Raw genomic sequence first — 23,252 nt, forward strand, 5'->3', positions numbered from 1 at the left:
TAGGTGTGCGTGTGTATGAATGTGTGCGCGTGCATGGATATGAGTGTATGTGCATGTGTATGAATGTGTGCTTGTGTTGTGTCTTGCATGTGTACATGTATGAGTGTGTTGTATGTGTGTCTGAATGTGGGATTGTGCATGTAAGCTTGCATGTGTGTGTGTGCATGCAAGTGCACTGGCAGAGGGAGGTGGGAAGTGAGGTGATTAGGGTACAGATGTGCTATATGGTGATGCCATGGAAGCATGAAACCAAGATGCCTAGAAGCCCACTCTGTGCCCATGTTAGGGTCCTAGTTTAAGGAAGAACCCAGGGGAGCAGCTGGATTCTGATCCAAGGTTCCCAGGGCCTTGACCCTGGGTTTGGCCAGGCCAGAGTGTAGAAGGAGAGGGAGAGAGCTGCTCAGGTGGTTGGCGTGGGAGCTAGTGCCCACCTTTTCCATGTATTCCAGGGTTCTGACCACATATGTCACCAGTTCTCTGCCGTCTTTCATTCTAACTTTGACAGCCTTTATTTTCAAAGTACCACTTTGAAGGAATATGCTCAGAGGAAGGAGGTAAACCATGAAGGACTGAAGGATTTACTTTTAAGAGCTGGTAACTGATAAGGAGACAGAAGAGAAATCCAACAGGTTGCCTTTGGCCATTTGGATTGTGCTAGTCATCCAGGCTGAGGTGATGACCCGTGGGGAGTTGTCTTCCTGGGTCAGATTCCTGGTGGTGGTACCGTGGCAGTGTTGTTGCCAGTTGTGGCATTCCATGTTGCTACGGGTCATTAGCCAGTCAGTGGTAGTGAGAAAATACAGAGTTTAGAGGACAGGGAGCTTGGGGGCGCCTGGCTGGCCCAATTGGTTAAGCCTCTGCCTTGGGCTCAGGTCATGATCCCAGGGTCTTGCAGTCAAGGCTTCCGGCTCAGCAAAGAGCCTGCTTCTCCCTCTGCCCCTCCCCCACTGCTTGTGCATGCATACACTCGCTCCTTGCTCTCTTTCACTCAAATAAATACAAATCTTAAAAAAAAATGAAGTCAGAGAGCTTGGTTCATCTGAGAGGTGAGGATGTACTTCAAAGGTAGCAGAGATATGGCACTGGATTCATATCTGCCACTTTTGAGCTGTATGGGCATGTTACTGACCTCTTTAAATCTCTAAATGGTGAAGAGTAGTTCACAAATACCTACATATGTGTGTGTGTGTATATGTGTATTAATACGTATGTGTACATATACATACGCACACGTTAGGCACCAGTTTAAGCATTTCATATATATTTTAAATACATATTTATATATATATAAATATATAAAATATATTTTATTTTTAAATAATTTCTACACCCAACCTGGGGCTTGAACTTAACCTGAGATTAAGAGGCACATACTCTGCTGACTGAGCCAGCCAGGTGCCCCTGTATATGTTAACTCTTAATCCTCACAGCCACATTGTGAGCTAGTTACTATTGCTGTTTCTGTTTTTACAAGGGAGGCACCAGACAGGTTAAGAAATGTACGCAAGTGTACAACGAGTAGGTGGCAGAGCCAGGATCCCAACAGTCTGCCTCCAGATCCCTGGCTCTTCACCATTGCTCTTCACTGCCTTGGTTTGTTGTTTGGGGGAACAGGGGAATAGGTGAAGGGTCTTCGTGTTATGCCCCCCAGGGAGGTGGGCTCTGTGAGGGGCAGTGGCCACTGCTGCCGTGTCCTGAGCACTCTCAATGGTGCAGCCTTCCAGGGCAGCCCAACAGAGGGATGCGATCATGCCAGGTGCACAGCCAGTCCGTGGCTGTCCTTGCCATGTGAGAGGAACCTGGTTGTCCTGTCTGCACCTGGGCTGCTCTGGCAAAGTCCACCAGGCGGAAAGGGTCTGAAGCCTGGGATGCAAGGTCATTTGGGAACACCTTGTCTTACTCACCAGACGGTGTAAGAGCATTTTGGTGGTATTTACTCCACAGTCGGGGTTACGGCAGAGGCAGTGTGGAGTGCTAGCCCTCTGCCCAGGAGGCAGGACACCCCCCAGCTCTACAACCCTAGCACACTCGCCTATGTGGAGCAAGAGACAGGGTGACATTCTGGCAGCTGTGGTGTCTCTGTACAGTGTCCACCTTGCAACACAGCGTGTTCCTGTTTGCCGGCTGGGTCCCGTCGGTTTAACCCTGTATGCCATGGGGTCCACACTCACTTGCAGTTAAATGCTTGTGAAGCTGACATTTGAAGGAATGAGGATTTTGAGTTCTTTCCATTTCCTGGCCACTGAATCATTCTTGGAGAAGTCACAATGCTACCCGTTTTATTAGAAGCATAAATCACAAAAGAACAGGTCCCTCAACCTCAGCAGTTTATAATCTGAATGAGTCGTAAATAAGAGCAACATTAAATAAAACTAAACTGTTTGATTGAGGTAATGGGAATAAAGATAGTGGTGGCAGATGGAAAGTTCTGTTTAGGGGGAATTGGTTTCCTCCACGCAGACCAGTCACCACAGTAGAAAAATGTGGCCTTTTCTACAAGCCAGGTGGCATACAGTAACCGAGTGCCTCCTGCATACAAGGCTGGGTATTTGGAGCTTGGGGAGGAGATCTTCAACAGGGCATGATAACAGGAGGGGCTGCTACTGAACAGGTGTCCCTCCACGGCTTCTGGAAGTATGGAGAAAGGGTACCACATTCTGGGGACCCAGGAGGGGACCACAGAGGAGGTTACGTTGAAGAATGAGTGGAAGTTGGCAGGGCGGTCAACAGGAGAAGGCCACTGCCAGCAGGTGACCACAGTAGTGTGACACGGTGTGGGGGCTGGAGATCCTCAGGTCATTGGGAATAAGCATTGGGAATGACCTGAGGAGGGTTGGGGACAGAGGGACGAAGGCGAGGAAGAGGTTCCAATACCAGTTCTTGGCAGGTGTGGAGGATGATGGCCTTGGAGTCCGTGAAGACAGAAATGTGGAGCTGCAAAAGCGGATGAAGTGGGTGCAGTGAACATCAGAGGGAGGAGGGGTGTCCACACAAATGGAGACTGGGAGGGTTGCGACGGGTGGTAGGGGACTCCAAGAGGGGGCTGGCTATCCTCCCTCACCTGTCACAGTTTGTATCTGGCAGGGGAGTGGAGGGGTCCTAAGGGAGTGGGCTGAATTGGCTGGGACAGTTAACGCGTGGCTCCCAAATGAATGTCATCTGGGGAGTGTGAGGACAGGTGTTTATTGACCATTGGACACAGATTGAGCGGAAAAGGTCAGAGGATCAGGAAAGCGAGAATGAGAATTGTTAGGGGGAGCGATGACCCGAGGGCCTTGCATTTAGAGTGCGGCCAAGGATGGCAGGAACCCAGGCCACTGTGGGGATTGGCCTCGAGTGCTAGAATATTCTCTGGTGTGGGGTTTTCCTGTGCTGCTCCCACAGGCACTATCGAGGTCCATAGGCACCTCTTGGCATTCCATGCAAAACCTTGGCAGAGTGTGAGCACCGAGCTTCTTAGATCCTTCTTAAAGACTAAACTCCCCGGGGAAACTGATAACATGATGACAACCCCCATGCCCCCACTCCACCATGGAAAGGTCAAGACTGGGACTGCAGGCCTTTGGCTTCTGGCCTTGAAAGCTTTCCTGGGGACCATAGTGGTGGCAGTATTGTTGTAACAAGTTTTGCAGTAACAGACTCTTTCTGGATCCTTCCAATCCAGGGCAAAGACTATCATTTCCATCCATGTAGTTGGCAGGATGGGCCTCTGATTGTCAGGACAAGAGTAGTGCTTGTCTCGTTCTTTCCAATTCTTAGTATGTTGCTGTCTGATTTTTTTTTTTTTCTCTAAATCCTGGCCCCTGTCTCTCATTCAGAACCAGACTACCAGGTGTACCTGAATGCTTCAAAGGTCCCCGAGTTTTCAGACGACCTCACGGAGCTGGAGTGCCGGATAGTGGACATGAAGAGCTCTGAGGCCAGTGTCCGTTTCACAGTATCCTGGTACTACAGGGTGAACCGGCGCAGTGATGATGCGGTGGCCAGTGAGCTGCTTGCGGTCATGAACGGGGACTGGACTCTGAAGTATGGAGACAGGAGCAAGCAGCGAGCCCAGGACGGAGACTTTATTTTTTCTAAGGAGCACACGGACACATTCAGTTTCCGGATCCAAAGGACTACAGAGGAAGACAGAGGCAATTATTACTGTGTCGTGTCTGCGTGGACCAAACAGCGCAATGACAGCTGGGTGAAGAGCAAGGATGTCTTCTCCAAACCTGTCAACATATTTTGGGCATCTGAAGGTAGGTGCTTTGTTCTTCATTGACATTTTGGTGTTCTGTTTTGGCCCACGTCGTCCCACTGCACATTTTTAGATGCTGGGTCTCCCTGCGAGGAATCCGAGACACTGCAAGCTCAAATGCCTGCTGCTCTTACCAACAGCACGAACCTCTTTAAGATACTGATGCTGGGGAGGGGTCCATCGCAGTGAGAGAGCTGGGGCTTAGTGGGTGGTAGACAATCGTCTCCTAGGTGCCCGCAGTGGTGGTGGTGGGGGCAGCGCTTGACACTATTGCTCTGCTGGGTGGTCTTAGGCCGTTGGGGTGTGTTCATGTCTTTGAGTTCCTGCTGGATGTGGTGCCACAAATGGGGGCAGCCACAGACTGTTGCACCTGCCCCTGAGGTGCCGGTCATCCCTTCAGAGAGGTTGTTTTGGGGAGGGGTGACAAGAACTTGAGGGAAACAGTTTCTTTGCTACGTCTCCTCTCAATGCTCAGAGCACTATCTGCCCTGGAGTATCAGACTCATCAGCCCAGGCCTCTGAGGTCCCCCTTGTACCCAGATGTGCAGTACCACATGTCCCTCGAAACACCTCAGTTGGCTGATTACCCCCCACTCTCCCCCAACGCCAAACAGGGCCCCCTCAGACTCAGCACAATTTCCTGTTGCCTGACGCTCTGCTTGGAATGTTCCTTTCTCTTTCCCACATTGAATGTGACCAACCTCACTCCCCACTGAGCCCACTGTTTGCCCTGGGGTCTCCTGAGTGGAGGTGTTTGCTTTCCACGCTCCTCACACAGCGGGGCCTGTCGGTCAGCTCATGCCCCCTCCTCTCATTGCACTCCTGGGTCCTCTCGTGCCCTCGGGGAAGCAGTTAACTTTTGGTTTCATAGCCACGCCCTCAAGTACTCCTACTGACTTGTAGCTTCTCTCCACGTACAACGCTGGCCCGCACTTGGACCACGCAGCATGATCACCTGAGGAGCTTTAAAGCAAACAGTGATGCTTGAGCCCCAGCAGAGGTCCAATCGTGGTTGGTTTGAGGGTATATATGCAATCTGGGCATTGGAATTTTTTCTTTTTAAGATTTTATTTATTTAAGAGAGAGCACGCATGCACACACACGAATGGGGAGAGGGAGAGAATCTCCAGCAGACTCCAACCAAGACCTGGGTGGAAACCGACTGAGCCACACAGGCGCCCCTGGGCAATGGAATTTTTAAGCTGGTTCTCCTGCACAGCCAGGGTTGGGAACCCTGGTGAAGATAAGCCTTTCTTTCTCAGTCCTCAGCCCTCCTCTGGAGTTCTTGTGTCCTCTGTCTGGTTCTGCCATTTCCTCCTGTGCTCACACCCTGCACTAGATCATCTTGGTTGTGACAACTGAAAACCCTCCGTGCTCTCACATCCAGGCATCCTCTTCTCCAAACATACCTTCTGTCTTTCTAGATCACTTCCTCCACTCCTCCAGCATCACTCATTCAACCCCCCAAGGCTGGCAGACCATGAGCCCTGTCGCCTTGCTAACACCTCCGTTTCTCTCTCTTGGTAGGACCAGTTGTCCAGGGTAGTCCAGTCTGCACCTGTTGCCCTGTGTCATTTCTAACAGCACCCTCTCCCATCCTTGGATATGTCCAGGGGCAGAAGGGAGGGTAAGATGTGCAGTCACCCCACTCACAGTCCTAGCCAGCTATAACGCTCCCTTGCACCCTGAGTCTCCTTGTCCTGCTCTTGTTGTGCTCTGTGCTCTGGCCAAACCACAAGCCAGTTCAGAGCCAACGCTCTGCTACTTGCCTACCTCCATTTGTAGCTGGATGAAAACATTTAAATGTGTTGACTGGCTTCACTTTAAATCGGTGATCATTTATGTCAACGGGGCTCTCAACACTGCCTGGCAATCATTCTACATTTCCATAATCTGTTTACTTCTCTCCTCTCCAAAACGATAATGGCATACCACCTTCTCTCTGCATACCTCCTCTCCCAGCCTTACTCTCAGCTCTTGGTCCCAGTCTCTCCTTCCCTAAAGCAACAGAAATAATCAGAGGAGAACTTCCACATGCTCAACCCGCAGCCTGTGTCCTAGCAAAGGCCAGCCCCTCTCTCTCTTATGTCGTCAATATTCCTTTCTTTTCTGCACCTTTCCTGTTGACCTATAAACATGACTAGACCTCCTGTTCCCGTTTTTATATTTTATAAAGTAATTTTTATCTGGCTTCTCCCTCTGTCTTTCCCTTTGCCAAGCCCCTCTACCCTCTCCCTTTACTCTTCCTTTCCTTTTATAGCCAAAGTGTTTGAAATGTCTGTACTCCGTGTCTCCGCTCTCTCTCTTCCTGTTCTCTCTGGCACCTGCTTCCTATCAGACTTGTCCCCTAGACCTTGTGTTAAGATTGGTAGTGATTGACATCCTGCAGAATCCAGTTGTTCGTTGTCTTACAGGACATAGCAGGATGTAATGCAGGTGGTCACTCCCCCACTCCCAGAAATACCTTGGATTTCCCTTGGCTGTAGGATGCCACCCTCTCTGGGCCTTCCTCCCACCTCACAGCAACTCCTTTCTCTGTCTCCTTTGCTGGATCTTCTTCATTTCCCTGACCCTCAGACATGAGACTGTCTCAGGATGTAGTCCTCAGACTTCTTTAGTTGACTTCCCCTCCCTTAGTGATGTCTTCTTCCCACCCCCTTGGTGACGTCTTCTAACTTCATGGGTTGAAATACACTTAACACACCAGTAACTCCCACATTTACATTTCTACCCCAGATCTCTTTCCAGAATGCCCAATTGAACACTCTTTAGCTTTGTTGACACCTTCACTTGTCTAATGAGCATCTCAAACTTCTGTCCCGAATGGTGCTTCTGGTCCCCTTTTTGCCTTCTCCAGCACCTTCATTGTCGGTTCAGTCCAAAACCTTCATCCTTAATTCCTCATTCTTCAAGATAGAGTCTTGCCACTGCCATGCTCCCCTGTTAGCCAGCCACCAACTGTCTCCTGCCTAGATTATATCACTGCTCGCCTGACCGCACTCCTTGCTTCTGCCCTTGCACTCGGCAGCTGGAGCAGTCTTATTAAAATGTCAGTCAGATCATGAAACTCCTCTGCCCTAACCTTCAAAGGTTTACTATCTCACTGAAAGCAAAGCCCAGAGTCCTGTTGGTACCCTTGAATGCCCTATGGTAACTGGCCCCCAGGCCCCCATTACCTTCTGACCTCACCTATAACCCTTCCCAGTGGTCACTCCACTTCATCCCCTCTGCCTTTCCCGTGGTTCCTCCAACACACCAGACCTGCCTCTGCCTTTTGGCCATCTGCTGCCTCTTCCCTCTGCCTGGAATGCTGTTCCCCACGTGGGTACAAGGCTCATTCCCTCACCTTCTCAGCTCCTTGGTGCCTCATCAGGGATGCCATCCCTGGCCACTCTGTCTCACATTGTGTTGTCTTGTCTGCCACTCCCCAGCACCACCCCCCAACACACACTTTTTCTCCTCTTTCCCTGGTTTATCCTCTGTCAAACACCTTTCAGTATCATACCATGTATTTTACTTATTTATTTTGTTCATCGTCCTTCACTAGCACATAAGGGGAGGGATTTCTGTATCCTTTGTCTACTGCAGCATATTCCCAGTGACTGTGGTATGGGAGGCTCTCCTTGAGTACTCGCTGAAGGAGTGAATGGGTTACCAACCCCACAGGAGAGTGTGCGGGTGGCTCACTAGAGCCTTAGGAATCAGTGATACCAAAGATGCTATAACACGCGTGTTCTGCTTAATAGGGGGAACAGCTCTTCCCACAAACCCCAACATAAAACTTTCATTGTATAATCAGACAGATTATAGAATTAATAGTCTTATTAAAGGATAAAAAGAATGTGTTTCATTTATTCTTCCATTCAACAAATATTTAAGTACCTTCCAAGTGCCTGACATTGAGCAGTTATAATAGAGATGACTTCTAAAGTATGTATGCTTCGGGATTTCTCTTTTCACAGAGAAGCAGGGAGTAATGTACTTAAACCTAAAGTGAGTGTAGCCATGGACACTTGCTCAAAATGGTAAAACAGTATCTCTGTGGAAATCACTAGATTGAGGAGCATGTGTTCCAGTTGCCTGAGTAATAATCTGTTCTGTACTGTGACCATCATATGATTCAAACAGAAAGAGCCCATATCTCCCTTGCTCTGCTCTTCCCAGGAGACTTTCCCTGCACACAGCAGAACCTCAGGGGAGAGGAGGCACCTGGCGTGGCCTACGGCCTTGATCTGGGTGTTGTGTTCTGCTATGTCTCCTCCTCTTCACAACGAAGAGTGAGCTCTGCCTCACATCCTTGAGGGCACCAGTAGTCTCCCATTAAATCACATCAGACTGTTCTGCTTTATCCAGCCTGGTGGTTTGTAGCCTGCTTACAGACACTCATGATTTTCCTTCTGATTTCCTCAAGTGCTATCGCACAGCACTTTGCACATAAAGTCCAATTTCCTTGTCATTTCAGACACATATCTGTTTTCACTTGTCCTGTTGGCAATCACCTCTTTCTGGTACTTCATTCTAGATTCTGTGCTCGTGGTGAAGGCAAGGCAGCCAAAGCCTTTCTTTGCTGCAGGGAATACATTTGAGATGACTTGCAAAGTGTCTTCCAAGAATATTAAGTCGCCTCGCTACTCTGTTCTCATCACCGCTGAGAAGCCTGTGGGGGACCTCACCAGCCCCAACGAAACCAAGTACATCATTTCCCTGGACCAGGATTCTGTGGTGAAGCTGGAGAATTGGACAGACGCATCCCGGGTGGATGGCGTCGTGTTGGAGAAAGTGCAGGAAGATGAATTTCGCTACCGAATGTACCAGACTCAGGTCTCGGATGCAGGGCTATACCGCTGCATGGTGACAGCCTGGTCTCCTGTCAGGGGCAGCCTGTGGCGAGAAGCAGCCACCAGCCTCTCCAATCCTATTGAGATTGACTTCCAAACTGCAGGTGAGCGAGGGACCCTGTTGAACCACAGACTTAACCAGAAAGCGACCCTAGGATTTTGATCCAATGGCTGTTTTTTCTTAAGCACTTTTCCTCTTTGAGATGTGATTCACATGTCATATACCTTACTCATTTAAAGGGTATCCTTCGATGGCTTTCAGTATATTCAGAGTTGTGCAGCCATCACCACAGTCAACTGTAGAGTATTTTCATTATACCCCAAAGAAATCCTGTATCCCTTAGCTGACACCCTTCCATTCCCAGCCCTCTAGCAACCACGAATCTATTTTCGTATCTCTGTAAACTCGTCTGTTCTGGACATCTATGTTACATTAATGGAATATAACGTATGCTCTTCATGTCTGTTCTCTTTCCTTGTAGCATACCGTTTTCTCTCTTTTTTGGTCTTATTTCGAGGATCATCCATGTTGTAGCATGTGTCAGTACCTTTCTGTGACTGAATGATACTTCACTGTGTGGAGACACTGCATTTTGTTTTATCCATTTATCACCTAGTGGCCATTTGCGTGTTTCCAGTTCTTGGACTATTAGGAATGATCCTATGAATTTTTGTGTAAAAATTTTTGGGTGTACCTGCAATGCTTATTTCTTATTTTTAATGGATAAACCAAAACCCAGCTATTTTAGCTCCCTTAGAGAACACGGTGGAGTATAATTAAAGAGGGCACTGAGTCTCCAGAAGGGTTACATGACTTGCCAAATGTGTACGGTTCAGAGCCAAGACCTCAGTTGCATCAAGCCCCTGGCTTTCGCTCTTAGGGGTCCCTAGGACTGAAGGTGCTGGGTACTGTGTTTGGCTTGGCTCATAGACCAGTATTTCCACGCAGGAAATGAATATCCCAGCCTATGCCTCACCTTGCTTTGGGACTAGAAAAAGATTTCCCATCAACTAGTTGAGTTGCCAGAGCTGTGGTGGTATGGATGAATATATCTGTCAACCAGTTCATTAATAGTTATTGGTGGTAGTCGTGTACGACAAGGTTAACTAAAAAAAGGGCATTTTTGTGTCTATCCTGAATTGACTTTGTTTTTGGTTAAGTAAAATGTTTTTATGCTATAAGAACATGCCTCTGTTTCCTTCTAAGGAGTTTTACAATTTCGGCTCTTATACTTAGTGCTATGATCTGTTCTAAATAAAAATTTTTGAAAGATTTTATTTATTTGTTTGAGAGAGAGCATGTGTGCATGCACACACCAGCTGGGGAATAGGGAGAAGCAGGCTCCCCACTGAGCAGGGAGCCCAACACAGGGCTCAATCTCAGAGCTCTGAGATCGTGACCTGAGCTGAAGGCAGATGTTGAACTGACTGAGCCACCCAGTAGCCCTGATTTTTGTGTGTAGCAGAGGGTGGGATTCAGTTTTATTCTTTTGCATGTGAACACCCAGCCATTCTTACACCACTTGTTGAATAGCCTCTTCCTTTCCCCTTGACTTGTCTTGGCACACTTGTCAAGAATCATTCAAACATGAATTTAAGGATTTTTCTAGACTTCCAGTTCTATGGTGTTGCCCCATTTGTCTTTTCCTATACCAGTACCACACTGATCACTGTAGCTTTGTAGTAAGTTTTCAAATCAAGAACTATGACCCTTCCAGCTTTGTTCTTTTTCAAGATTGTTTTAGCTATTCTGGGTTTCTTGCATTTCTGTATGAATTTTAGGATTACCCATTGATTTCTGCAAAAACGACATCTGGGACTTTGGTAGGAATTGTGTTGAATCTGTAGATCAGTTTGGAGAGTATTGCCATTTAACAGTATTGCCTTCCAGTCCATCAACATGGAACATTTTTCTATTTATTTGGGTCTTTAATTTCTGTCTATAGTGTTTGTAGTTGTCAATGTACAAAATTTTGAACTTCTTTCATTAAATATATCCTAAGTATTTTAGTTTTTGATGCTATTGTAAATGGAATTGCTCTCAATTTCCTTTTCCATTTATTCCTTGCAAGTATAGAGAAACAGAGCTGATTTTTTGTGTATTGCTATTGGATTCTGCAACCTTGCTAGACTTATTAGTTTTAATTGCTATTTGGTTGATTCCTTAGGATGTTTTATTTATTTTTTAAGATTTTATTTATTTATTCATGAGAGATGCACAGAGAGAGGCAGAGACACAGGCAGAGGGAGAAGCAGCCTCCCAGTGGGGAGCCCAATTCGGGACTCGACCCCAGGACCTGAGCCAAAGGCAGACACACTCAACCACCGAGCCATCCAGGTGCCCCTCCTTAGGATGTTTTAAATACAATAAAACGGCATCTGTGAATAAAGACAATTCTACTTTTTCCTTTCCAAACTGAATACCTTCCAATTATTTTTCTTGCCTAATGGCCCCGGCTGGCACCTCTAGAATAATGTTGTTGAATAGTAGTGCACAAGTGGACATCCTTGTCTTGTTCCTGATCTTACGGGGAAAGTTTTCAGTCCTTTACCATTAAAAGTCATCATAACTGAGTTTTTCATAGATGCCCTTTATTGAGTTGGGGAAGTTTCCCATTTATTACCTGTTTGTTGAGTGTTTTTACCATGAAGAGATGCTGAATGTTGTCAAATGCTTTTTCTGTGTCTAGTGAGATTAAGATGATTATGTGGTTTTTGTCTTTTATTTGTGTATCTGTTTTACTCTCTGTAGGAATTTATTCCATCTTGTTTTACATTTGTTATTTGATGTTTCTCTAGAATTTTTATGGGAAACTGGGGAGACATAAAATCTTTTGTATTTCTGGGTGAGGAATAGGTATTGCATCTATTTTTCAATTATTTAAATCTCTGCATAACAGATAAAATGACTGTGGCTTCCTGCCTGCGGCTCAGGGTATGATCCTAGTCCAGGGATTGAGTCCCACATCAGGCTCCCTACATGGAGCCTGCTTCTCCCTCTGTGTCTCTGCCTCTCTCTCTTTCTCATAAATAAATAAATAAAATCTTTAAAACAAAAATGACTGTAGCTTCCAGGCTGAATAGACTGGCCAAGATTTTTATTTTATTTAGTCCACGGAGTTGTCATGGCCAGTTGACAATTTAATTAGGAGAAGTTGCCATCAGATCCACCTAGCACAGGTCCTTTGCCCCAAATGGCTCCCAGTAAATACTGACTTGATACTGAAGAGTCTTCACTTCCTAAAAATCAACAGCACACCATAAGATACACATAACAAAGAGGTCCTTCCTGGTGTCCACCTTTCTATCCGCTGGCTATGGGGTGCTTGCTTCTTGGTTGTGAGGACTGTGTTTCCAAGGGGCGCTGCTGAGTCGTGAATTTCACTGACCCAAAGTGTCAGGGAGAATACAGAATAAATGTTACCGTGTTCAAGGCGTTTACCATTACAAAAGGATAATAACAAAGTTTTTCTCCTGAATAGAGAAAACTTGGAAATACGATAAAGTAGAAGGAAAAGAGTTACCCATAACCAACCAGACACTGTTAATTTGTGGTGTTTGTCTTCCTGGAAATCTTCCCAATGCGTGTTTTCTTCATGACTCTGAGATCAGGCTGGGTATACAGTTTTGTGATCTGCTTTCCTCCCTTAACCTTCTAAAATAAGCAGTTTTCATGTTAAAACAAATTCTAGGTAAATAACAACTTTAACGACACCTCCTAGAATTTAGTTAGCCATTACCCTATTGATGGACATGCAGATGGTCGGCAATTTTGGCTTTCACAAAAATACTGTGTACAGCACTTTTTAGGGGGTGGGGTTAGCACATGATTCTGTCAATGTTTGTATTTAAAAGCTCAGTGTGACCCATGTACTCTCTGCAGACTTGCAGACTAGGAATCGGGGGACATCTAGTGACTCTGGTGTTCACTTAAATTCTCTGTGCCGGAGTCTGTCATCTGTGAAGTTAACCAGACAAAATCCCTCACAAAAACAGCATTACCACAGAAATTGACCATAATAAAAATATTTCCCAGCCTGGGATAAGATAATGACCCACATTAACAGTGAGTTGTTGATTTCATTAGAAGGAAATCCACTGCTGTGAATATTTTACAATGAAGGCCTTTTCCCCGATCCATGTCTGCATGGTGAGCCTTAGCACAAATATTCTGTTGTTCCCACATCCACAGCCAATAGGGGAAATGAGAACTGTAACTTGTGACCTAGAAGGCATTTTGGGTTTTCTTTGGAAATGTAAAGAAAAAGTGAGATTTGTCCAAATTGGTAAGTCTGTCTTTGCTGTTTCCAATTTAGAAACCTAAATCCATTTTGAGGGTCTTTACGTTTTATCATTTTGTGGTTTCTTACCATGAAATTTCTAGTCAGAGAAAAAAACGTCCTCATTGCTCACCTTGGTTGCTACTAACCTGTACTCCCAAGTGGCCAGGTATGGAAGTGCCCCCCCAGGCATGAACACCGAGCCAAGGCAGAGCCACTGGCTTGATCTTGTCCCAGCTCGCTGCAATAAACAGAGCAAATCCAAGGTGGTCAGGACCTGTGGGAACCATGGCTGGGAGAGGAGTTGATCAAAGGGCAGGCTGCTCACAAGTAGGTCAGGTTTCCCCGTCCTCTCTGCTCTCATCCCTTTCCCTATGCCCTGTGACCACCATTCTGTTACATTCTCCCCTACTCCCGGAGTCGATGCCCTTCTGCTGCTCTCTGGTTAATCTGAACTCTCACCGCCACCTGCTCAGGGCTGCCCCGCCTCCCTGGGTTGCTGGGTCCTGCACCTGCCTGTTACCTTTTTCCCAGCAGAACACCAACTACTCTGGGACTTGGCATGAGGAAAGCAGTCCGAGGAGTTTGTCTTCCACTCATGGTGAAGTGAAAATACAGCTTTTTTAGCTCTTTGCCTCATTGGTTTGTGTGACCTTTACACACTTCTCAGTCATTTCTTTTGGATGTTAAAGCACTTTTTCCTTTTTGGTGATGTGATTTAAAAGTAGTAACACTTGTGTTCTTAGCTTCTGATGAGTTTCAGAATCAGTGTCCAGGGCTGTCTCTTTTTGCTTCCCAGGAAACCCAGGGGAAATCCCACGGCACTGGTATTCTGGAACCTTCTTTAGGTTTGCCTGTTCTTATTAGAATAAGGTAAATATCAGGCTCTTAGGATCAGATGGGCTTAAAGCTGTGTAACACTGTCACCTAAAACTGAAGAGTAAAAGGTTTAAAAAAAAAAATGCAGTACATTGCCCCTCTCTCTAAGAAGGGGATAGGAGCCAGATTCCTTCCATGCAAGGCATACTTTTTTTTTTATTCAAAACTCACTTATTTATGCCTCGTAATCAAATAGCATAATAATTGTACCTACAGTCAAATGCATCCAACTGACACTGTGGTAAATATTATTAAATTCTAGCACTAAATTATCTCCATGTGTTCCGTCTTTATACTTCATATTTTGTAGCCCATTTTTATGCTTACAACTCAGAACCTTGGCACATCTTTGCCTTGCACAGTTTGGGTAGACACATCTTTTGGCCTCTGGAAGAAGGAAAGAATCTTTCAAAGCAAACTGAATATCAAGGGGGGTTCTCAGGAAGGTGTGTGAGACCAATCCTGTCTGGGTAGTGTTTTGAAGCAATGCCCGTGTGCTGCCTCGGTTTCCCGACAGACTGCAGCCATGCCTCTGGTGCTCCCATTGTCCCCTATGGAGTGTCGTCATTGTAGGCATGTCTGTCAGCTGACAGCGTTGCAGCCTCCTAATGGCAGAGCCCCTGTCCCCAGCACAGCGAGGCCACTCACTCCATCGGGCCCAGAATGGGACTAGTTCAGTCCTGTTCCCTCTGATCTCCCACCACCTCTGTCAGAAAGTGAACCACGCAGAACCAGAAGCCTCCTGGGCTGCATCAGGATAGTAGGTGGGGATGGCCTTCAAAGAGGACCGTGTTTGTCATCAGAGAAGAGGGAAAGGAAAAGCCAGAAGCAAAAGTAATTTTTTAAAGATTTTATTTATTTATTCATGAGAGACCCAGAGAGAAAGGCAGAGACACAGGGAGAAGCAGGCCCCATACAGGGAGCCCAATGTGGGACTCAATCCCAGAACCCCATGATCATGACCTGAGCCACAGGCAGATGCTCAACCACCGAGCCACCGGTGTCCTGCAAAAGTAGTCCTGTAGCAAGAGTTCTGTTGTGGTTGTAATTAAAGAGGATGCTTATTTGGATGGCCTGATGCACGTGTCTGAGGAGGAGAATAGCAACCTGAGAGCACCACCCAGCCCAGTTCCAGGGAAGATGGGCCACACGCGGATGCCCATTTTAGTGCCAGGAATGGAATATAAACAACAGCCTGAGCGGGAATAATGCGGTGCTCTCACTTTCTTCCAGGGCCTATATTTAATGCCTCCGTGCATTCGGACACACCGTCAGTCATCCGGGGAGATCTGATCAGATTGTTTTGTATCATCACTGTTGAAGGAGCACTGGATCCAGGTATTTCATCTTCTCTCCTTCCCCTACCCCGTGCTACTTTCTTTTTTTTTTTAATTTAATTTTATTATTTTTTAAATATTTTATTTATTTCTGAGAGACACACACACACACAGAGAGAGAGAGGGAGAGAGAGACAGAAAGAGGGGCAAAGGGAGAAGCAGTCTCCATGCAGGGAGCCTGACGCGGACTCGATCCTGGGTCTCTAGGATCATGCCCTGAGCTGAAGGCAGCGCTAAACCGCTGAGCCACCCGGCTGCCCTATTTTTTTTTTTAAGATTTATTTATTTATTCATTCATTCATCCATTCATTCATTTATTCATTCATTCATTCATGAGAGACACACAGAGAGAGAGGCAGAGACACAGGCAGAGGGAGAAGCAGGCTCCATGCAGGGAGCCCGATGCAAGACTTGATCCCAGGACTCCAGGATCATGCTCTGAGCTGAAGGCAGGCATTAAACCACTGAGCCACCCAGGAATCCCCCCCCTTGTTGCTTTTTATAAACGCTTCTCATGTCACCATGACACAGATGTGGAGGTCAGGGCTTGGGCTGCGTGAATCCCCAAACTGCCTCACTCTGTACTGGGTACTCAGGGGGAGCTTAAGAAATACTGTTTAATGGATGCATCCGTCTGTTGGATGATTTGGAAACACATCCAGACCTTGGGCTCGGAATTGCCAAGGCTGTCGGTGGGCCACTTCCAGGGCCGATTCAATCTCAAGCTGGTTTAAAACCTGCTGGCAGAGTCCCACTCCTTTACTTTGTCTTTGATGCATTTATTCACGCAGATGATTTATTGAGCTGCTTCTGTTAGCAGGTACTGGCAATAGGGAAGGGATGAAAACAGTCCACATCTGTCGTCATGGAGCTTGTGGCCGGGTTAAGGAGACAGACAAGAAAGCAGTCCTCTTATATACAGTATCAGGTAGTGTTACCTCTGTGATTAGGCACAGAGTGGAGTAAACAGGTAGCAAGTGACCAGGCGGTGCTGTCATAGTTTAAGTTCCTGGGAAATCTTTATATACCTTTTCTTTGCAAAAAAATATGTGTTGCCAACGGGATGCCGTAGAGCCGTGGGCCATCAGTTTTACGCTTTTGCTTCAGTGACCAGATAGTGTCCTTGCCTCACTCTTAGACCCTCGGGGTTTAAAAGAACTGAAAGCACATAAGGTGTCTGTTGCCGAGAGTGACTGTACCCACCACCGCGTTCTTCTAATGAGACTGGAGAACCTTCTTCACTGCCTGGGGGGCCGCTCTATCCTTGGGCAGCTTTGTATCACCCACCCCATCACAAGCAGAGCCATGGCCTCTCTGCTATTGGCCCCTTGAAAAGGCCAAATTGTACAAGACTCAGAGTTCTGTGCAGAGACCACTGGACCTGCAGCTCTGGGGTGGAATCTGGAAGCAGGTTCGCCTTCTGTAGTAAGGGTAGGTCGTAAGCAAAGCGCAGAGGGCCTGCAGTGGAACTGGAGTGGACAGCATGAGCAGGGGCCTAGGCAGAGCTTGTGTTGAGTGGAGGCCGAGCTGTCTACCAGCTGAGATCCAGCTCCTCCAGGACCTCTGGTCGAGGGTGCAGGTGCTAACTAGTTCAGGGTCAGCAGTTGTTTTCTGGAAAGGGCCCTGGGAGGAAGTATTTTTGGCCTTGTGGGCCAGATGGTCTCTGCAGCAACTACTCAGCTCTGTCGCAATAGTGTAAAAGCAGCCGTACACAGCATGTGAGCAAATGGGCTCCACCCTGTTCCAGGGAAGCTTTGCTTACAAAAACAGGTGGTGGGCTGGATTTGGCCTGTGGGCTGTAGGCCACTGACCCCTGGACTAGCTCACTGATACCAAAATGGCTCTCGCAGGGAACCTGGACCTGGTTGAGCTGCAAAGGTAGGAAAAGAAGTATTGGCAGAAGATGGAAGAAAAGGAAAAGAACCCATCCAGTTGGTTGGCTGTGTTCTCAAGGGCACAGGGTGGGGAGCCTCAGTTCTGAGTAAGCCGAGGTGCAGAGGATCAGGGACACAGAGAGGGATTCAGAAGGGAAAATGAAAGTGAAAGTGGAGAGGAACCGGGCAGGGATTCCCGTCCAGAAGTCGTTACCATGTTTACAGTTGAAGCTCACGTAAGCTGTATACACAACTTATTTAAATGTTCTTTCTCAGAAAAAAAAAAGAAAGAAAAAAGAAATGTTCTTTCTCAGCAAATTAATGGGTCAGCATGTGTGCCCTTCATGTAAAAGTCTTTTTCCTCCAGTATAATTACAGAAGCTATAGGTGGCTGTTATCATGCAGATCACAGTTTTCCAGAACTTTGCACTGTTGGACTGTGTGGGTGGAAGATTCTGAGTAATTAAGCACACACTGTAATTTAGTATTTCCTCACTCATCTGATGGGCTGTGAAGGAATTTTCTTTTGGAAAGGACATACCGTCTGAGTGGGCCAAGCACCCAGGCACTTCTGTGCCAGGACGGGAGGGACAGGGCAGGTCAGTGTCTTAGGTCAGGTTCTTGAGATGCAAAGCCTGAGACCAGCGTGCAAGTGACTAATTAAGGGTGCGCTTCCAGGGAGCAAGGAAGTCAAGACAGAGCAGGGAAAGAAGCCAGGCAACGGTGTGAATTCAGAACAAGTCTAACTATCCACCACCACCTGCCGGGAAGCTCTGGGGCGTGGGTGGTACCACAGAGTAAAGGGACTGGCCTTCTAGATCCCTGCCATTGGTGAATCACCATGCATAGGCTGAATGATATGGGAGCAAGAGTGTTTCTGAACCTTCAGGAGGTGGCTTCCATCAGCTGAAGCCTATCCTCCGGAAGAGGGTACAGGGGTGAGAATGTTAGTAGCCCACACCATCAGCAGCTGGCCAGGGCGGGCCCGAAGAGGCTCCGCTACAGGCAGTGAGGCCCTCCCTGTTAGCAGCATCCATTCCTAGACTGTGTATGTCGTAGTGTGGAGTCAGGACATTCACTGTGGGCAGGTCATGAGCACCTACTATGTGCCAGGCAGGTGCTATTCTAAATTTCATTGCATGAAATTGCAGTATTCGTTTTACAGCTGAGGAAACTGAGGCACGGAGCATTAAGTCACCCCTCCGGGCCACATGGCTAGCAAGTACCGGTGCTGGGAGTCTAGTGCTATAACCTGGCCCTACAGGCTGTCCACAGCTCCATGAGGCACGGCCAGACTGGGGCTAGATTCTACTCCCAAGTAACTTTTTGCCTCCAGTAACAACCCAGCCCCTGCAGGTCACAACAGCACTGAGCTGGAGTTTTCGATGAGCATACAATCGGGGTCTAGGGACCCACTCTGCTCCGGCACCCTGAGGGTGGGAGGGCATTGACAGCACTCCCTCTGCCCCCGGGAAGCCAGGCTTCTTGGTCAGAGGTGACCCGTAACACTGGCAACCATCAGATTTTCTGCTCAAGGGTCACAGTGGGCCCACAGGCAGGGAAAGAAGGTACTTTGAGCCTTAGAGTGGCGAGCCGTCATCCTGTAAGTGGGATCGAGGTTTGCATGGGCCCTTGACATTTCCAAGTGAGTTGGGAAGGAAACATCATTGTATAATTTTATAGAAAGTCTTGCTTTTCATTTTGTTTATGTTCCTTTTTAGTACATAAGCAGGTATGATTTGCCTTCAGACAAAGGTTATTAGTATATTTTCATTAAATGAGTAGATGTTACTTTTTATTTAATGAAAATGGTGCTATTTAATGTTTATAAAGAAAGCTTTGTCAAGTGCATGGAAAACAAAAAGTGTTTGTGGCCATACATTCCTTCCTGGCCTGCTGGGTGTGCCCCAGGCCTGCCACAGCTGGTGTCACTAGGGACTTGCCAGAAGAAGCCAGGGGCTTATGACCTATACCCTTATCTTTACGTTCTGTGAGAATTACCACTTGTGCCAGAGTCATCTTTTTTTCCTGTGCCCACATTAATTTATTCGAGGCCCTGAGAACCTTAATTTTGCAGAGTGCTTTGAGATTCAGCAGCGTACTCTCTGGGACTGTTCACCTGTTTTCCACTTTCTCAGCTGGACATGTCTTTCCTGTTGTTTTGGACTTCAGCACATCTGTAGGGGAAAAACCACAGCGAACATTGAAACCTAACCTCCTTATAACTCTCGATTTTGTATGGTTCCCCTTGAGGTACCCTTTGTCCTAGACTATGTTAGCGTCCTCCTGGTCTTGGGCTCTTCTGCTTGAAACATCAGAGGGCCCTGCTTTGGGAGGCAGAGCCTGCAGTGTTGCCGCCTACCAGCTCTATGTCCCGTGTCCCCTGCGGGGGATGGTTTTGGGCATTCCATGGGCTGGGTGGTGGCGGCGGCACAGTTGAGAGGGTGGACTGTGGAGCTACACTCCCTGGGTGAAGCTGTGTGCACTGCTCCTGGCCCTGTGACCTCGAACAAGGTAGGGCAGGGCACATGGTAGTACCTTCATTGTAGGGTTGGGAGGAATCCGAGAGATTAAGGCATGGGGGGCAGCGCTGGCCCCTGGGGAGGTGCATGCGTGTTAGCCATAGGTGGGATTTCTGCCCGTTGCACTGACTCAGGCTTTCGGCTTGGTCTGCAATCAATCCACAGATGACATGGCCTTTGACGTGTCCTGGTTTGCCGTGCACTCCTTCGGTCTGGACAAGGCTCCTGTCCTCCTATCATCCCTGGATCGGAAGGGCATCGTGACCACAGCTGAGAGAAACTGGAAGAGTGAGCTCAGCCTGGAGCGTGTGAGCGTGTTAGAATTCTTGCTGCAGGTGCATGGCTCTGAGGACCAGGACTTTGGCAACTACTACTGCTCTGTGACTCCGTGGGTAAAGTCCCCAACAGGCTCCTGGCAGAAGGAGGCAGAGATCTACTCCAAGCCCATCTTCGTGACTGTGAAGATGGATGGTAAGAATGACATGCTGTTTGAGTGTCTGTGCCATGCTGCTACTGATGGATTCAGGTTGCTACCATTTGAGGAATGTGCCACAGCACAGCCTACTCGCTCTAGACCTCGCCTGGGCCTGTACCCAGAAGGAGCGCAAACAGGCCTCCCCAGGTATGGTGTGCAGCACTGGAGCCACCACCAGGGAATGATTTTCAAGACTCCCTGGAAAGATTTTTTGATGCTTTCTGCAAATCCTGTGCAAACCCATGTTCCTTGGTATGGGGTCAGCATGGACTGCTAGGCAGAGGCAGAGAAAGTCATCAAGAGATGGGCTCTGGTCCCCCCGGAGAGCAGTGAGTGGGCTCCTGCCACTCCCGCCCCGCTCTTGGTTTTGCTTCTTGAGGGGGCTACACCTGATGTCATTAGCATGGAGGGGGATCTTTCAGAAACCTGGGGATAGGAATGGGGCTCTCTGCTTTGTTAGCTCACACTGACCACCAGAGTCATTCTAACTAGGTGCTCAGAGAGTCTCCTCCCCACCCGCCTGTTCCCCAAGCATCCCAGAGTGGGGGCAGTTGTTCCTTGGCTAATGAGAAACATGTCTTCTCTGCAAAAAGCTTCAGAATAAATGAGAATGGGGAGATTCCATGGAGAGAATAAAAGCCCCAGCACCTCTGAGGATCAGGAGAGCCTTTGAGTGTGCTTCCCTGTTGAGATGTCAGTTTGGAGGAGACTGGAATGGGAACCCAGCTTGTCCACAGATGACTTAGCCTTTGTGATCCTTTGTTTCCTCTCTCGTGCAGTGGGGTAACAGTCTCTCATAGGGCTGTTTTGAAAGGTGAGCCACATTAAATGTCAGGCACCAGCCAGCATGCCAGCCACCGCCCAAGGAGAGCTGGTGCTTCTGGGAGAAGGGATTTGGGATTTGAATGTGTGCAATCTGTGTAGTGTTTGTGCATTCCTGACACTTCGTCATTTATACCCTATTTACATCTTAGAAATTCCTTGCTTGAAGTAGCTCCATATGAAAACCCAGATTTCCCATACAAGGGAGCGATTATTCACTTTGCTAGATAATTTACTACAGTGTTACTTAAAATAGCTCCCCTCAACACACTTCAGTTATTTGATGCACAGAATTGATTTATGAACAGTTTTTTTTTTTTAAAGGATGCATCTGCTGTCGAACGCACGGTGCCCTTATACTGACTTTTAAAGATCCATCTCCTGCCAAAACCCTAAAAAGCAAGCCGACACTCGCAGACATCAAATGAAATCCTTTTTCCTTTTTTTTTTTTTTTCTTGTTTTCTCCCCCACGGATAGGGGTCAGGTGTCATCTGCTCACTTTGTGGACGGCTCAGAGGGCTCCTGTCTCTAGCACCACACTAGGTGCTAGATACAGCCTGAGCCCGAGCTGCCCCCTGGGGGAGACAAGATGGGGTGGGGAGGTGAGGCTAGGTGGTGGGCTTCCCGAGGCCTAACCTGGTATCCCTCTGTTGCTCCCTCCCAGTGCTGAACGCCTTCAAGTACCCGCTGCTGATCGGCGTGGGCCTGTCCACTGTCATCGGGCTCCTGTCCTGCCTCATCGGGTACTGCAGCTCCCACTGGTGCTGCAAGAAGGAGGTGCAGGAGACGAGGCGCGAGCGCCGCCGGCTCATGTCCATGGAGATGGACTAGGACCACAGTGGGGGGAGCGGCCACCGAGGCGGCGCAGGAGCGGTATGGGCGGGAAGAGGACAGCAAGCTTTTCATGCGAAGTGTGTGACACTAAAACCCAGTCCTCTCTAATCTCAGGTGGGACCTGGCGCTCTCTCTCCTCTGCATGTCCAGTCCTGAGCGCGGACACGTTTACCAGCACATGGCTCTTCTTCCCACGGCACTTTCTGGTAGAACAATCACGTGTGTGTCTTCCCAGCTGCGGCTTTTTAATGGTTACCCTTTGTCTAATTTTTTTCTCCTACCGGTTTATAGATCTCTGACCTGTGTGCGTTAGTATGTTTGGTTTTGAGGGGTTGCGGGGAGGGAGGATGATGGCTCTCAGAGTTCTTGGTCTTGGGGAGGTGGGGAGAGCGGAGCTGCCTGTCGGGAGTGCCGCTGGCTGCAACCCCCTGGCCTGCATAGACCTGTGCTGAAGGCTAAACTGGTGGCTTTGACCACCCTACCCATCCCCGTATTTTCAGGGGTTTAGACCACATTTGAAATCTAAACTTGCAGTATCTAACTTCTTACTGAGCCCAAAGGCTTTTTTTTTTTTCTACTTTGCCCCTTTTCCATTTCTTTTATATTTGCTTTTATGTGAGTGTGCTGACATGGCCCTGGAATCTAGAATTTGGCTCTCCACCAAGCACCTTATCTTGCCACCTTAGCCTTAAGAATGAACATGAATATGAAGAAAATACACCGCCTTCTCTGTCCAGGGCAGTAAAGAGGGCCTCAGGGAGGAGGAGACTGGGGACAAGGGAAGGAGTGGGCCCTCCCTCCAGTGGTGCTGAGGTCATGGGGCCCCAGGGAAAGCAGACACAAGGGGGTCCTAGGAGCTAAATGTCCGTAGTTCACGCGAGCTGCAGAGAGGCTGTGGCTCCCGGGGATGGCATCTGGAGGACAAAGCCACCTCGTCCCCATCCCTTGCCCTCGGTGGGTGGCAGAGGCTTTGGCCACCGGGGGACTGGCGGCGGCACCTGCAGACGCCCCACGTCCTTCACGGGCTGCGCGGTCTCCGTCACCTGAAGGTGTGCTGCTGCTTGCGAGACTGCCTGACTTCACAGAATCAGAAATTGCCTGGATGAAGACCATGCATTTTCCATGACCTTTTCAGCCCTTCAGGTCT

At 48.1% G+C, this 23,252-nt stretch overlaps 1 protein-coding gene across 1 annotated transcript in view; it reads left to right on the forward strand.

Annotated features, from left to right (window-relative positions):
- The window catches only part of PTGFRN (prostaglandin F2 receptor inhibitor), a 78,118-nt gene extending 55,762 nt beyond the window's left edge, over positions 1-22,356 (forward strand). The window contains exons 5-9 of the mRNA XM_055312145.1: positions 3,819-4,244; positions 8,766-9,185; positions 15,474-15,578; positions 20,139-20,444; positions 21,936-22,356. Coding sequence (XP_055168120.1) covers positions 3,819-4,244; positions 8,766-9,185; positions 15,474-15,578; positions 20,139-20,444; positions 21,936-22,102 — 1,424 coding nt within the window. The 3' untranslated portion in view covers positions 22,103-22,356. The remainder of the gene's footprint in view (positions 1-3,818; positions 4,245-8,765; positions 9,186-15,473; positions 15,579-20,138; positions 20,445-21,935) is intronic.
- Positions 22,357-23,252: the final 896 nt, after the last annotated feature.

Source organism: Nyctereutes procyonoides, unplaced genomic scaffold, assembly GCF_905146905.1.
Source record: "Nyctereutes procyonoides isolate TBG_1078 unplaced genomic scaffold, NYPRO_anot_genome, whole genome shotgun sequence".
NCBI classification, from domain to species: domain Eukaryota; kingdom Metazoa; phylum Chordata; class Mammalia; order Carnivora; family Canidae; genus Nyctereutes; species Nyctereutes procyonoides.